This window comes from Numenius arquata, chromosome 18, assembly GCF_964106895.1.
Source record: "Numenius arquata chromosome 18, bNumArq3.hap1.1, whole genome shotgun sequence".
Classification (NCBI taxonomy): Eukaryota; Metazoa; Chordata; class Aves; order Charadriiformes; family Scolopacidae; genus Numenius; species Numenius arquata.
In genome coordinates this window covers 12,817,742-12,832,009 of record NC_133593.1, presented here as the reverse complement: position 1 = coordinate 12,832,009, position 14,268 = coordinate 12,817,742, and the positions used below count along the sequence as shown (strand labels likewise).

The 14,268-nt window shown below is 42.1% G+C and overlaps 1 protein-coding gene across 1 annotated transcript in view; it reads right to left on the bottom strand.

The window, feature by feature from the left end:
* Nucleotides 1–12,852: 12,852 nt before the first annotated feature.
* The window catches only part of PITPNM3 (PITPNM family member 3), a 73,333-nt gene continuing 71,917 nt past the window's right edge, over nucleotides 12,853–14,268 (bottom strand). The window contains exons 19-20 of the mRNA XM_074160901.1: nucleotides 13,856–13,984; nucleotides 12,853–13,457 (exon numbers count right to left, since the gene is read on the bottom strand). Of these exons, the coding sequence (XP_074017002.1) occupies nucleotides 13,149–13,457; nucleotides 13,856–13,984 (438 nt within the window). The 3' untranslated portion in view covers nucleotides 12,853–13,148. The remainder of the gene's footprint in view (nucleotides 13,458–13,855; nucleotides 13,985–14,268) is intronic.

The window sequence follows — 14,268 nt, the reverse complement described above, 5'->3', positions numbered from 1 at the left end:
TTTTCAGATAGAAATGTTTTAAAGACAAAATCACTGCATGTCTTGTTTTCCTTTCAGTAGGATAAAAAAAACCCAGCCCAGCCCAAAAAACACCCAACACCAAACCAAACCAAATTCTCTACACTTGGTCTTTCTTTTCTACAGAGGACACCCCAGATGGTTTACAGTACAACACTGTACAGTTACACCAGCTGTCAACAAAAACCCTTTTAAGGCACTGGCTCACAATTAATTACCAGAAAAGTCGGGGCGGCTTGGACGCCCAAGGACTGAGGCCTCCTGCGACTCCTGCCTGAGGTGGGGCTCTGGGCTACAGTTCCGCACAGGCCCCGACCCCGCGGTAAAGGGCAGTAGTGCTGCCGTGCTCGGGCACAGCCGCCATCAGCGACGCTACGGCACAGCGAGGGGACGCGGAGCCCGCATCGCCCCGCCCTGGGCCCGCCCTGGGCCCACCGGAGCGGCCGCAGCAGATACGCAGGCGCCGAGACGTGCAGGGCCGCCGCGCGCGCGAGGAACGCAGCCAATGGGGAGGGGCCGCGGCGGCGGCGCCAATCCGAGGAGCCGGAGTGGGCGGGGCAGCGTTCAAACGCGGTGGCGGCGAAGCGCGAGGAGGCTCCTGCTGGCAGCGGCCCGGCTCCGGTGAGTGCAGCCCCGAACAGCCCAGCCTCGGTGAGAGCAGCCGCCGGAGCGGCACCGGTTTCTTGGCTGTGTGAGAGGCCTGTGCCGGCCTCCGCGTCGCCTTTTCCGCTCGTTTCAGTGTGAAACACCGGTGTCGGTGGGGCCCGCCCTGCGCCGCCGCCGCAGCTCCCGCGGGGCAGAGCCGGTGCCGTCAGCCGGGGCCGCAGCCGTGCGGGCGGTGGGGCCGCAGCCGTGCGGGCGGTGGGGCCGCAGCCGTGCGGGCGGTGGGGCCGCCGGCGGGGGGCGGCGGCCCGGGTGAGCCTCAGGACACAGCCCCGCCGCCCGCGTTCGGTGTGCGGTGCCCGGCGCAGGAGCTGCCGGTAGCCTTTGCCGTGGGTTCCGGATGAACTGGAATGAGGGCAAAGCTCTGGGATATGAGACCTTAGTCGAGACACCAACAAGAAACTCGCAGATACAGAGTATTCTGCCTTGCGAGCTTGAGGTTCGCAGCTTAGGTGGTCTGATGTGCAGCGCTGGAAATGCAGTATGAGACTTCTTCATGGGCACACAGACCTAAATAGCTGTAAAAATCAATGCCTCCAAGTAAAAGCCTGCTCAGCTCTAGTTTTGTTGTTTCAGGCAAATGTAACTGAATATATTGTAAAATGCTTTCCATTTCTCCTTTTTCACACTGTGCTGTACCTTGCTCTTATTCTTGCTCTCATTCTTTCTCTCATTTTGATTGTTTTAGAAACAAGGTTGACCGAGAACTGGAACAAGATGGTATCTGTACTCCAAAACGTCAAGGCAACAATGGCCTGGCGGAAACACCAGCTCCTAGGTGACTTCGATGAGGATGAGAGCCCTGTACCTGACAAATTCAAGAGAAGGACTTCTTTGAGTTCTCTCAATACCATCCGCATGTCTCTACGAAAGCGAGTACCATTACAGCATGTAGAGCTGAATTATCATAGGACCCCAACTAGGGAAAGTCTGGAAGCAAGACAGAAGTGCCCAACTCTTCAGACTATTAAAAGAACAGCAAAAAATGCTTTTGGAACAGTGTCCCAGGTACTTTGTCTTTGCAGTGGAATGTGGATAGAGTTCAGTTTTTGCTTCAACGTCAGTACTAAGCTTTCTGGACTCTACAGAATGCTGTACTCCAGTCTATCTGACACACTTGCACACTGTTGTGGTTGTCACTAACTAGAAAAATCTTTAATATCCTTGCTAAAGTATAGACAGGCAAATTATGGATCTGGCAGAACAGGGAGGAAGGCAAAAAGAAGAAATATGAGATGTAGTTTCATCAAGACTTTTACTTTATTACTAAAGAAATGCTTTTCCCCTACTGTATTCCATCACGTATGGCAGAGCAGCCTTCACAAGGAAGGTGGGTAGAGACGGCCATTGCTTGCAAAGAATTGTTTCTGAGAACTGTGCAGTGCTTTGGATTTTTTTAATTATTTTTTTTTTTACTCCTTTTCCTGTACCCACACTATTTGTTATCATGTACTTCATTATAGTCAATCTAAATCTGGACTGATGAAAACTGCTAGATGGTAGCAGGGTGGCAAACTCAAGCTTGCACTTCCCTTTGGTGGAGATGTCCGCATCTATGACGTGTTTGGGGAGCTGTTTCCTTCCTGTGTAAGAGCAGCAGGAGCTCTGTTCCAGTGCCTGCTGAGGTGCTTGACAAGTTCCAAGGACTGAGGGAGCAAAGGACTCCAATGTGAACGGGTACAGAGGGTTGAGAAGCATTCAGGCTAGACTAAACCTGATACAGGAGAGCAAGCTAGGGATTCAGATCCTTGTCTTTCTGGTTCCAAACTCCAGGCTAATTGAGTTTATTTAGTTCATAACATGTTTGTCTAATGCTTCTTTCAGAAAATACAGAAGTCTTGCCAAAGCCCAGCATGCTCGATCGTGACCTTCCCAGCTGAATCCATCAGCAGCAACTCTGCAACCGGTTCTACCAAGAAAAGAAGTAATACACCTCAAACCCCTTGTCGTAAGAAGAGTGTTACTCCAACAGCCAGTTCAAAAGGCACCCCAAGATCTAGCAAAAGAGCCTTGCTTGAGCCAACAAGGGCATCAGAACACAAAGAAGGGAGGGGTTTCTCATCCTGGCTTGGTAAAGGTGCTGTCTCTCTCCGGAGATCAAGAAGAGCAGCAGCACTGAAGAGCCCTTACTCATCACCTGCTTCTGCCAGCAGAAGGATGTAAGCCACATTCTTTTGTAAACCTTATTCCTTTTTTTTTTTTTAACTGTGCTTAGAGTATCTTGCAAGGTGAAAGGCAAGATAGGAGGGTTGCTATCCTATTCCCCTGAAAGGGTGTGCTGTTCGAATAGGTAAGAAATAGTTACAGGTCCCTGTACAGAGAGGGACTGAGCACGGCATAAAGCTGAAACATGAAACTTAATTTTGTGCTGTGACAAGAACTTTAAAAAAAAATCACTCTCCCACTCCCACCATCTGTCTGATGGGGACTGGTGGTGAGAAACTAGAGACACACCCGAGTTCTTTGCTGATGCCTTTCTGGTAAAGAAAAAAGCTCTCAATACATCTCACTCCTACTTAGCTCTAACTTTCCCAAAGTTGCTATTTTTATTACAAAGATATTTGGAATAGCTCTGCTTATGCTGAGGTCTTTATTGAGAGTAGAGAGACTCTTGCCTCAAAGATTTAACACAAATTACATAAAGGGATGTGAGCTAGGGAAATACTTCATAATGCATGTGCAGGTTTTTGTTTTGGTCAAAGTCACGTGAGAAATGTGAAAGCTAGAAGCTGAATCCAAGCCTTGTGAATCTGAACCCATTGTCTGAATTGGAAGATAGCTGTCTTGGGGGTGAATGGAGATGTGAAGCAGTTGGTGAGTGGAATTAAGGGCATGATTGCTACAGCCCTAAACTCTGGGTGAAGCCTGGAGGTAACTGGAGTTGCTACTGCGGGGATAGAGGTTTGGGCAGTGTCACCTCGTCAGTCTGTCCTGTTTGATCTTTAGTAAAGATCATTCTGCTTGTGGAGAGTTTGGCTTCCAGCTGGAGCTGGTCTCCTCAGGGATTTGCCAGTTGAAGCATATCTCCCAGGTATTTGAGGATGCCATTGTGCAAGAGGAAAGTTAAATACTACTAACTGTCCTTCAACTTTTGGCAATTGCCCTTATCACAGGGCAATTCCCTAAACCTCTTCCTCTCTTAGGACAGTTGATGTCAAGTATTCAGTAATTAACCGTCAAGCACCTAAAATCCTCTAGAGAGGGCTTAGCATTAAGTACTTTTATCTACAAAGAGGTAAGGGCTTAAAATCCTCTATAATTCCAAAAATTCAATTTTTACCAATGAGATCATTTCTAGATAACTATAGGTTAAATCTTGTATTGAGTTAATGATCATATCCATTGAAAGTTCGCTAAATCTCACTCCTAATATTCTCCCATCTGTTAGCGATATGACAGTTTCTCTCATTCGTAACTGAAGATAGTATCAACCAGGTAAAGTAGTTGTTCACTTACCTTGTCTATACCTGCATGCATCTGTGGGGAGAAAACCTGCTGTTTGGAGAGAGAAAGGTTTATTAACTCAGGCTTCTTTAAAGTATTATTATGTGGAACCACAGGGTTCTTCTCTCATGGTCACTGTGGCTGTTTCTGCTCCAGCAGATCATTGTGCAGTTGTAAAACTTCACCTCTATATTGTGGATTAGTGAATCCCTGTGGGTTCACAATGAACTGCAAGTTGGGCTTTATGCAAACGGCAGCTTTTCTCACCCCAGACTAGAAAAATACTGGTACTAATGTCTTTGTCATTCAACCTCAGTTCTCACTGATTACTAATGAAGATCAGAAAGCATGACAGAACAAACTATTACCCTGAGCTGTCTGATTTTACAGCCTTTCTTTTCCATCCCTAGCATTGTCTTAGCAGTTAAGATGATGCTATCATAGTAAGAGCAGTTGATACCTCTATTGCTGGCATTTTAAAACACAGCAATTGTACCTAAATGGATGGGAACAGGAATTCTTTGCTGTAAGTTTCTAAACATCACTTCTAATGTCAATTCATTGAACCATTACCAGGTAAATGCCTCTATTACCTTCACTGAGATCTGTATTGTGACATTAATATCTTCACCTGTTATGCTGGAAGTGTTCCTTTTGTTAAAGGCAAAGTTACATCCTGAATAGTATGTCCTATTTTAGCAACAAAGATAGGTTTAAGACGTTGATTGCTGTAACTTTTCAGGAAAAATGAGAGCAGTTTCAAATGTTTGACCAAAGCTTTAAACAGTGATATTGAACTACTCCACTAAGCAATTTGTTCCAGTTCACCTGCATGTGTAGGTGCATACAATGTGTCTGTCACTGGCTGGTTTGTAGGTTGCCTACTGGAATAATTGTGAAATAATTTTGGAGGTGCCCCTAGAGTCTTGCATATGACTTTCTGCTCTGGTATCCAATTGCTGTGAGGTTTAGTGTTACAGCTCCCTTTTCATCTTTTCCATGATGAAAAAAACCTTGATCTCAAGCTGTTTATAATTGCCAGTTCTGTGTATGGGTCAAATGTTTTTCATTTTAATTAATTAGATTATATCACAAGAAATGCTGCTAGTTAAAAGTATTGCAGTACCTAACTGGTGTACTGCCATTTCTGCTCACTGAAGGCAACAAAATATTTTCTTGCTAGTGTTTAGAACAGTTAATACAGTGAAAGTGTACAGGTCCCAGGCCTCTTCCTTGCTCCCGTCTAACAGTTTTCCAGTAATTTGCGTGAAAACCAGTTAATTGACCTGACTTCATGCTGCTAATGGCAGTCTTGTTCTTCTGCAGGCAACACGCAATATCAAACTACTACTATCTAATGGCACAAAACTTACCGTCTGCGCGTCAATCTCGGAACTTTCTCAAGCCATTGGAAGGCAAGCGAAGTAACTCTGTTGAGCACTTGGTACCTAGACAGGGGTGGCTGTAACTATTGTTAGTTTATGAGCATATATAAAGGAGAGCTCTGTGTAGCACTTGAAAGGGTGCACTCTGTACACTGAACAAGCCATTACATTTTATGATCTTTCTTCAAAGCAGCTCAGGACTTCCCTTCCCTTGCTTTCTCTTTTCAAGAGAACAGGAGAATCAGAGTTGTACCACAGGGTGTTATCTCCTGCCGCAATGAGGGACCATCGTGAATGTGACTTTCATAAGGTAGTAAGTGCTTTGAAACTCATGTTGACCTGACCAGTGGGAATGGCCAGAGCAGGGGCCACAGGCTTAGGAAGGGTGATCACAGGTAACAGTAGTATTTAGACTGGTATCCAATCGCCACGAGTTTTAGTATGAGTACTTTCTATACTAAAAGTACCAGTCCATTATTTTGAAAGCCTGAAAATTTTTTTCTCTTTACAAAACAACCCAGAAGTTAAGCATCATGTTTAACTGGAAGTTAATGAAACAGAAGTGGCTTGTTTGAGTTCTGACCACAACTGCCATTCCAAGGCAACAGGTTTCTGCAGAGTCACTCGCACCACAAGAGGAGCCACATTAGGACTCTTAATTCATGGTCTTAAGAATTGCTATTAGATTAGTCTAACTAATCCTATTAGGGTTTATTTGATGAAGTATACTAAGCATTTGATACCTGTATTTTGCTTATAATTACTTTTTAAAAAAAATAACATTCATTTGACAAGCCTTTTTGGTAGGTGATTCAGTTTAACAAAGTTCAGTCTCTCAAACTAAAGCAAAGATTTCTCAAGCTTCTAGAATTCAACAACAGGGCTGTTTTCCATGGCAGCAGCTTTGTGCAGGCTTCTCGGATTCACTCTAAGATGAACCTTCAAACAAAAGATTGATTTGGGAAACTTTGCTCTATGCTTTTAAGATGCACATGTAATTTAATAAAACTGTAACTATTAAAATTTTAATGGCATTAAGAAAAAATATGGGAAACAGTCACTTTTAATTCTGATTTATGTGTAAGTAATGATTTTAAGCTTGCTCCCAATTTTTTCTTGTCAAACTAGACTGTTTTAAAATAGTGAAACAGTTTATGAGGCTGGAAACACGAACACAACCCTTACTTCCAGGCTTTCAGGAGACTGAGAGCTTTAGCCTGTGTTATTTCTTGATGTAGTTTTTGTGTGTGTGTTTTTTCTGTTGTGGCTTTAGTTGTGGGGTTTTTTAACCACCTTTCTATATGGAATGGTAGCTTGAAGTTATTCTTTGCATGTACTGAAACTACTTTTATAAAGCTTTCATGAAGATGGTGTCATCACAGAAGTATTTTCTTATATAAGTTTTCAAAAGGAAGGAGGTTTGGAGTTTTCTGAAAAGTCAGCCTCTAGTCTAAGTATTATTTCAGATAGTCAGATGTATTAAACAGCCTCTATTTATACTGCTTCCAGTGGCTACTAAGACACATACAATGATTCTCTAATACTTCCCACATCACTGGTAAGAAAAATCAGTGACACTGCTTAAAGGCAAGGAAATTTTTATTTAAGTGAGTAGTCTGTTATAAGATTTTAAAAACCAGCTCACATCAAAATCTATACCAGTTGTAGAAATCTTACTCCTTATTTCATATTAAGAAATTAATTATTGTACACTTTTGAATCTTTACAAGGCAGCCATAAGAAATATAAACATTTGTCACCAGATAGAACCTTCTCACTGACAAACAATATTTAAAAGTACGCACTTAATAAAACTATAGACTGAAAGAACATGTACAATTTCAAGTTTCCTTGTATGAATTCAGTTGTAAGTGGACTGCTCCCTTCCGTCCCCCACAAATAGAAAAATAAGTTATGTGGAAGGCTTGGGGTTCTGTGAGAGGACTGCCATTCTGGGCCCTACACCAGTCCTCCCAGAATAACCCTATCTTTAAAGCTTGCAATCTGTGAAGTATGTTTCAACCTTGTAATCTCAGGTATGTACTATCTCCTAACACATCCCTGTCAACCTGCCCCTCCCCCTCAATTAAGTGCTGTACATCCTTACAAGTAAGAAATGAGCTGTCAAATTTGTTTTATGTCCTTCCCCCCCCCCCCCCCCCCCCCCATTATATCCAGTTTCAAAGGTAGCTTATTGAGATAAATACAAATAAAGGGTAAACTATAATTCCCTTACCTTGGGCTTGAGCTAAAATGAGGGAAAGAGGAAATACCAACACCTGACTTCAATTCCAGAGTCCATGGCACAGGATTCTAGCTGCTCCAGGCCATTTCTTTTTTTCTGAAAAAGAGTTCTTTTCATCCAGAAAAATGTGTTATTACCTCCATTTCTATGGGGACTGAATTGAGGATCATCTGTAGGAACCTATATTTACACTTGAGTTATTAAACATCATGGAAGTCAAATTACCTTGTTAAACCCACAATTTCTGCTGAAGCTATGAACACGGACCATGAGGAACCATTGCTCTTGGAGAAGCTGAGGAGGTAAGTTGGAAAGTTTGGTGTTTATGGGAATTCTATCCTGTACCAGCTCCAGATGAGGATGGAAAGTGCCACTTTCTCCCCTGCATGCCTAAAATGAACAATTCAATGCAGAAATCTTGATTTCAGATCCCACATTTCAAGCTCTAATCAGAAATATGATGAAATTGCGGTGTACAATCTCTCCTCTCTGTTATTAAGCCAATGAGCTTATTAAAAAGGTGCCCATACTCCAACCACCTACTATTTTTATGATTTACTCACCTTTCTGTGGCTTAGATGGCAAGAGGGGGGGAAAAAAATGGGGAAAATCCTATTTACCGAGTAACAACTGTTGCACTTGCACATTTTAAAAACTGAAAATACCTATTGATTTCAAGTATTATTAAAAATGCTCATAAGCAAAGTTTTTAGCAAGTTTAAGACAGGAAACAATACAGAAAGAAGGAAAAATGTCTTTTTTTCCCTTCTAAGTTTATTCCATGAAGTACATGATGATACTGTAGATCTAAGTATTGGGGATTTGCTTAAATACACACATTGGCAGTGCCCTGCCCTAAAGACTGCAATGTATAAATGGGAAAACTTGATCACTAATAATGGCAAACAAAGGCTATTTTGCAGAATGGTGGAGCTTCCAAATAAAGTGTCATCATTCTGCTTACTTTAATAGATTAAGGTATGTAGTATTTTTTCCTCTAGTTTACTGATGGTTCCAATTCTACATAACTAGTCCAAGTTTTAACTGTTTAGAAATGAATTCCCTAGGTGCTAGAGGAATAGGTGAAAGTAATCTCTAAGAACTAAGACTCTATTTTCATATAAACAAATCAAAATGGCAGCTCTCATGAACCCCAGTGAACAAGAATTATCAATGCCATGTCATTTTTACACCTAACAAAAACTTATGCTGAATAGCTATAAACCATGCCACAAAACTAAATAGGACTACTTTGGTCAAGCAAGATTCTGTTCCAAGAGCACTAGTGTATGCAAACACTTTTTTAAAAAAAAAAAGTTATTCATAATAAGCAGATTTGGATCAATATCACTATTCAGGTCTGTGGAATATTCTGCACTCTTTATACAATATCTTTTTTTCAAACTTACCTAACTAGACAACAAAATTGAATAAACAGCCATTTAATATTATTTTTTAAAGTATATTGATTACAAATTTGCTGTGAAAGCAGAACCTAAACTTCACTTAAGGTGTCTTCCAGTAGCTACACACACATACACACACACACACACAAAAGAAACCCCAAAACACTACAGTTGTGAAGATGTATTTTCACAATAGCTCAGATATGTCTACCACTGCTATTAATCACAGCCATTTTTTTTACAGTAATTTAAAGCTGGATCCATATCAACAGGGCAAAGAAGTAAATGTTCCCAGCTGTGCCCTACTTTGCCTTGACTTGTAGGGCTGCACCCGCTGCAACAGCAGGTTTGTTTTACAGCTTCACTTTGCTTTCTCCATTCAGCAGGTTAAAAGAATGTGCTTTTCTGTAACAGACGGGAGGCACAAAAGGTGCTGGAGCTGTGGAGGATGTAACCCGCCTTCCCCCGGCACCCCCATTCCCGTGTGCTTTGCACCTCTGCAGCCCCTAAAGCGCAGTCAGCCCCGATCGTGCAGAGAGCGCAGCATCGAGGACTGGCAGCAGGAGCAGGATGACTGCAGGATCAAGCTCATCCTCAGCAAAGGGCCTGCTCAGGAGGACTGATAATCCTCCAGGAAAGCACAAGTGAAACAGAAATCCAATTGCAAAGTGAATGCCCATGAACCACTGCATGCAATTTCACGTGGATAACTGTGCATAACTCAAAGTGCATAACTAAAATTCTGACCAGAAGGAAATGTTCTGGGAGAAAACATGATTGAAAATTACGCTATAAAACTAGTGAATCATCAGGCAAACCTCAGGAAAAAGCACAAGGGCAGTTCAATGTGCACGAGGTCCCCAGCCTTCGCCACAGAATATTTGATGTCTAAAATCACACTCATCTTGTTCATACTCTCAGCTCCAACAGAAGTTGTTTTACCATTTCAGTGGCAACTGACTAGTGCTTTCAAACAAATTCATCTGGCATCTGATGTTTTAGAAGCTCGGCTCCTAATTAACATGAAGCCTTAACCTCCAACTTAATGCTTGTATCACTGTGTGCCAAAGTGCTCAGCTGGAGGCATGTGATCAGGAGTTAAACCATTCTATCCCTGAGCAATAAGTAGTGTTGGAATTATGCAAAGGCCACATAAGCTCTCGTATGTTGAAGGTAACAAAGTTAGGGAAAATATTTTTAGCTTAATATTTTTAGCTACATCACGTGTAGAAACTTCGAAATCGTGACCACTCTAAATCATGCACACACACACTAGCATTTGTTTTACTACTATTAACTCATAACGTTCTTAAGAGAAGCCAGCAGAGTGACTACTGCAAAGGTGACCCAGTTATTAATAGAAATACACAAAAATCAGAATTTTCATGACATGGTACCCTGCAAAATGGCATTGTGTCTGCAAGAGTAAGACAGATCTTAACAACCTAGAAGATTTCTCTACCTTCTGCTCAGACACTAGTTCCTTTAACACAGTCACAGTTACACACAGATCCCCCTTCTGAAAGGAAGCGGGCCTTTCTATTACAGCAACTTAAAATGAAAAATAGATTTTGGAGTCTCTTGGATGCGAGAGGTAGATGGCTAAAGCAACGTTAGCTTTGAACTTTGCAGCAGAAACAGTGATTACTGTCAGGAGACATGATACACAACACCCAGTGCTTAAAAAGAACGTTGCAGTCCATCAATGTTGCTTTTAGGTCCCCTCAGCAAATTTAAAATTTGCTTAGTGACCTCCCAAGCCTTGGATTCCCGCGCATTTTTAAAGCTCGCAATCAGGAGCACATTAACAGTGAACTGAGGGAGGGAGATGCTCCTCCTCGCTGCAGAGGGTGGGAGGAGGAATGGACTCTCTGATTAGAATTAATAGACACAGTGGGCCAAGACAGAACACAGAATATTTCCTCCAAATTTGTGGGTTAAAGAACTAGGTGTGATGCTACTGGGGAAGCATCTGTAAACCTGAAGACTGCTTCAATGTAGTTTGTGGATATCTTTCATTTAGCTTTGGTAGCTGGCTGACTTGGCAACATAGCATAAAAACCCAGCCCCCTGTAATGTAGTTACCTGCTCCCAATTAGTGTGAGCTACCAAACTTTTAATATATTTCCTAAATCTTCAGCAAAGATTACCCCTTCCCTTAAAGGAAGGATTATAAAGGATTATAAAAACAAGTTACTGATGTGCCAGAGATCTATCAAGAAGTTTAAAATAGATAACTGATGATCTTGCCAAGTAATGTCTAAAAAAATCAAAGATCTCCATTTATAAGCTACTTGCCTTTTAAAGCGAAAGCCACATTATTATGCCTTTCAAAGATCACACTGAAACTTTTGGGTGAATAGGGAGTACAGACTTAGGTTTACTTCTGCACTGTTAATAGTTTTCCATTGCATTTCTTGTTTGCTTTACACGTCAACTTTCAAAATCGTTAACCAAAGACTTGTTGAGAGACTGTTTCTGGTCTAACTACTGACCAGGAAAACCTGAAACTGAGGCGGGGAGTGGGAGGTGCAGAAAGGCATGACACCCTCTCCACCCCCATTCCCCGAAATTAAACCAACCAACCTGAAAAGAATTCTCCTATTGACTTCAAGCTTTCTCTGTCAATAGTCCTGTTTTAACTTTTAAAGAAAAAGGGGGTTTACATGCACTTGTAATTTCATTGCAGGTTTTGAAACATGCTTCAGTTCAGTCATTAAAGTTCTCTTGGTGAATTTAGTGCAGTGGAAGTATCTACATGAAGAACCTGACACCTGCTACTATGTTGAACTAACTACAACACTTTAGAAATATTACCACTTGGGGAAAATTTCACACATTTTACTTCTCATAAATTCATTGAGAGATCTGATAAAAATTTAAATCAGTAGGAAAACGTCTATTTGGCACCTGTAATTTGGCATGTCCATTCTTTGAAGCTCAAATGCTGTAATTCTGAATGCTACAGATTGTCTTAACACAGCAGTTGTTCCAAAGCACGAGAAGGTAAACAATTTACCCATAGGAATTCCATTACTTTTTTTCTCCAGTGTAAAGATTCTAATCAGAGTAATGAAAAAAGTAATTGCTCTGAAGTTCATAGATCCCTCAGTAAAAGGGCTCCCTTTAGCTCACCATCTTGGGATCTGTCTCTCGGACCGAGATGGTCAGAGCGATCTCCATGTGAGTAGTCCACACATTTTGCACAGCCACCAAGTTCCACAAAACAATGTGATTTTTGTACGCTTGCACACTACTTTGTAAACAGCAACACTAACTGCTTCAAACTGTGGCAGACATTTATTTCTAACATGAAGTTTTTATGATTTGGTTCATACGTGGAGTTCTCCCATTTATTCCATGTCCAGCACCTCACACAAACACGAGGGCTCATGTTGGGGTCTGTTGACAGCACTGTACACTGAAAGTAAATCTTGGGTTTAAGGCACCCAAAAAGCATCTTGCTGTACAAATCCTGACACCCCCCCCCATTACTGTAGTTCCCACCTCTGCTTCCCTTGCAAGTCTATCCCTTTATCGAAAGTGAAATGTAAACAGATATAACTATCCAATGTCTGAAGTGTAAACCTTCTCTGTAACCTATGGGACCTACTCCTTATACTGCTTTAGGCGCAGCTAGTTAGCTGATACCACGATCCCTCTGAGTAAAATCAGCCTGTTACAGCTTTTTGTCTTATTGCACATTTTATTATATCTGTTGTAAAAAATAACCAAGGATATTTTCTGTTGCTTTGATGTTATAAGCACTTGCAATAGTTTTAGATTGTTTTAAAATTTCCCAATAAACATGTCAAGAGGAACAGACTGAAGTTCCCCAGTTGGTGTAAGAAGGCAGAATCCAGAGCAGGGAAGACTGAGGTACAGGTTCCCCTCTAAATTTCTTAGTTTGAAGCTGCCTAAATACTATCTTTGAGACATGCCTACAAGTTGAATGGGGTGCACCCAAGATCTATATTCCCAGGCTTCCTAGGGGACAGATTCAAATTTGTGAACTCCACCTCGAACCCAGGCAATGGAGGGCAAATGCCTGTCATGATCTTTGTCTGACTCGGGCTGGCTCTGGGCACGCTCTGGCTTGGGGTTCAAGGAAGGTGGGTCGGGCTGCTGCACAGACATAGTCCTGCGGAGATGGTTTCTCTTGCGCAAAAACTCTGGTTGGGAGTGGAGGCCAAAGCTGCCTTTTCTCAAGATCATCCGAGAGTTGTTCTTTTTGGGTCGTGAATGGAGACTGAACTCCAGCGAGGCCAAGTGGGCTGCGTAACCTTCACTGAGGAACTGAAACAGGAAGGAAAGAAAGGGAGAGACAAATTACTGCTGCCTCAACCTATGAGCTCTATGAGGATTTAGGTTCCTATCTTTGGCATCCCAATTAGATACCTACAGAGTATTAATACTACCCACCCCTCACTTTTCTTTCTGGTGACCTGTTCCATTCTGTCATTCAGCAATACGACACATGCACTTGCAGATACAACCTATGACTACTCGATTCTCTTTACTATCCACTGTGCCAGAAAATGCCTCAGCTGCAAGCAAAACTGCCCTTCTTTCTCTGAAATGCTGTCTCTGCTCTTTATCTTTTTTGTATGTATGTGTGATTGCCCATGCATTCTCCAATGTGCGTTTCCTTGCTTCCCCCAGGACTTCCTGATGGAGTAGTGAGAGTTACTTACTTGACACTGTGCCTGGTATTTCTTTGTTGATCGTCCAACTATGTAGATCTGGGATGGTGACAGAGCCAAGACATTGTACACAGAAATATCCTTCATGGAACCGTATGCGGCACAGATTTTGATGTGGCACTGAAACAAATATTACTTCCAAAGTGAACGCTCTATCGAACACCATGCACTACAAGGATGGCACTTGTTTTGCAATGAAGCAGCAGATGAGTTCATTGTTAACAACCTCATTCTGCAAACCACAGAAAGCTAAATCTTTCTGCCTGCATGCCAGCAAGAACTACATATGTGCACACAGGAAAGAACAAGCAGTTCATTTATTTACTTGTCATGCCAGGAGGCCCCTTTGGATGTTTTATCAGCCTTCCTTGCTCTTTAAAAAGTGAGAAAAGAAATGAGGAATG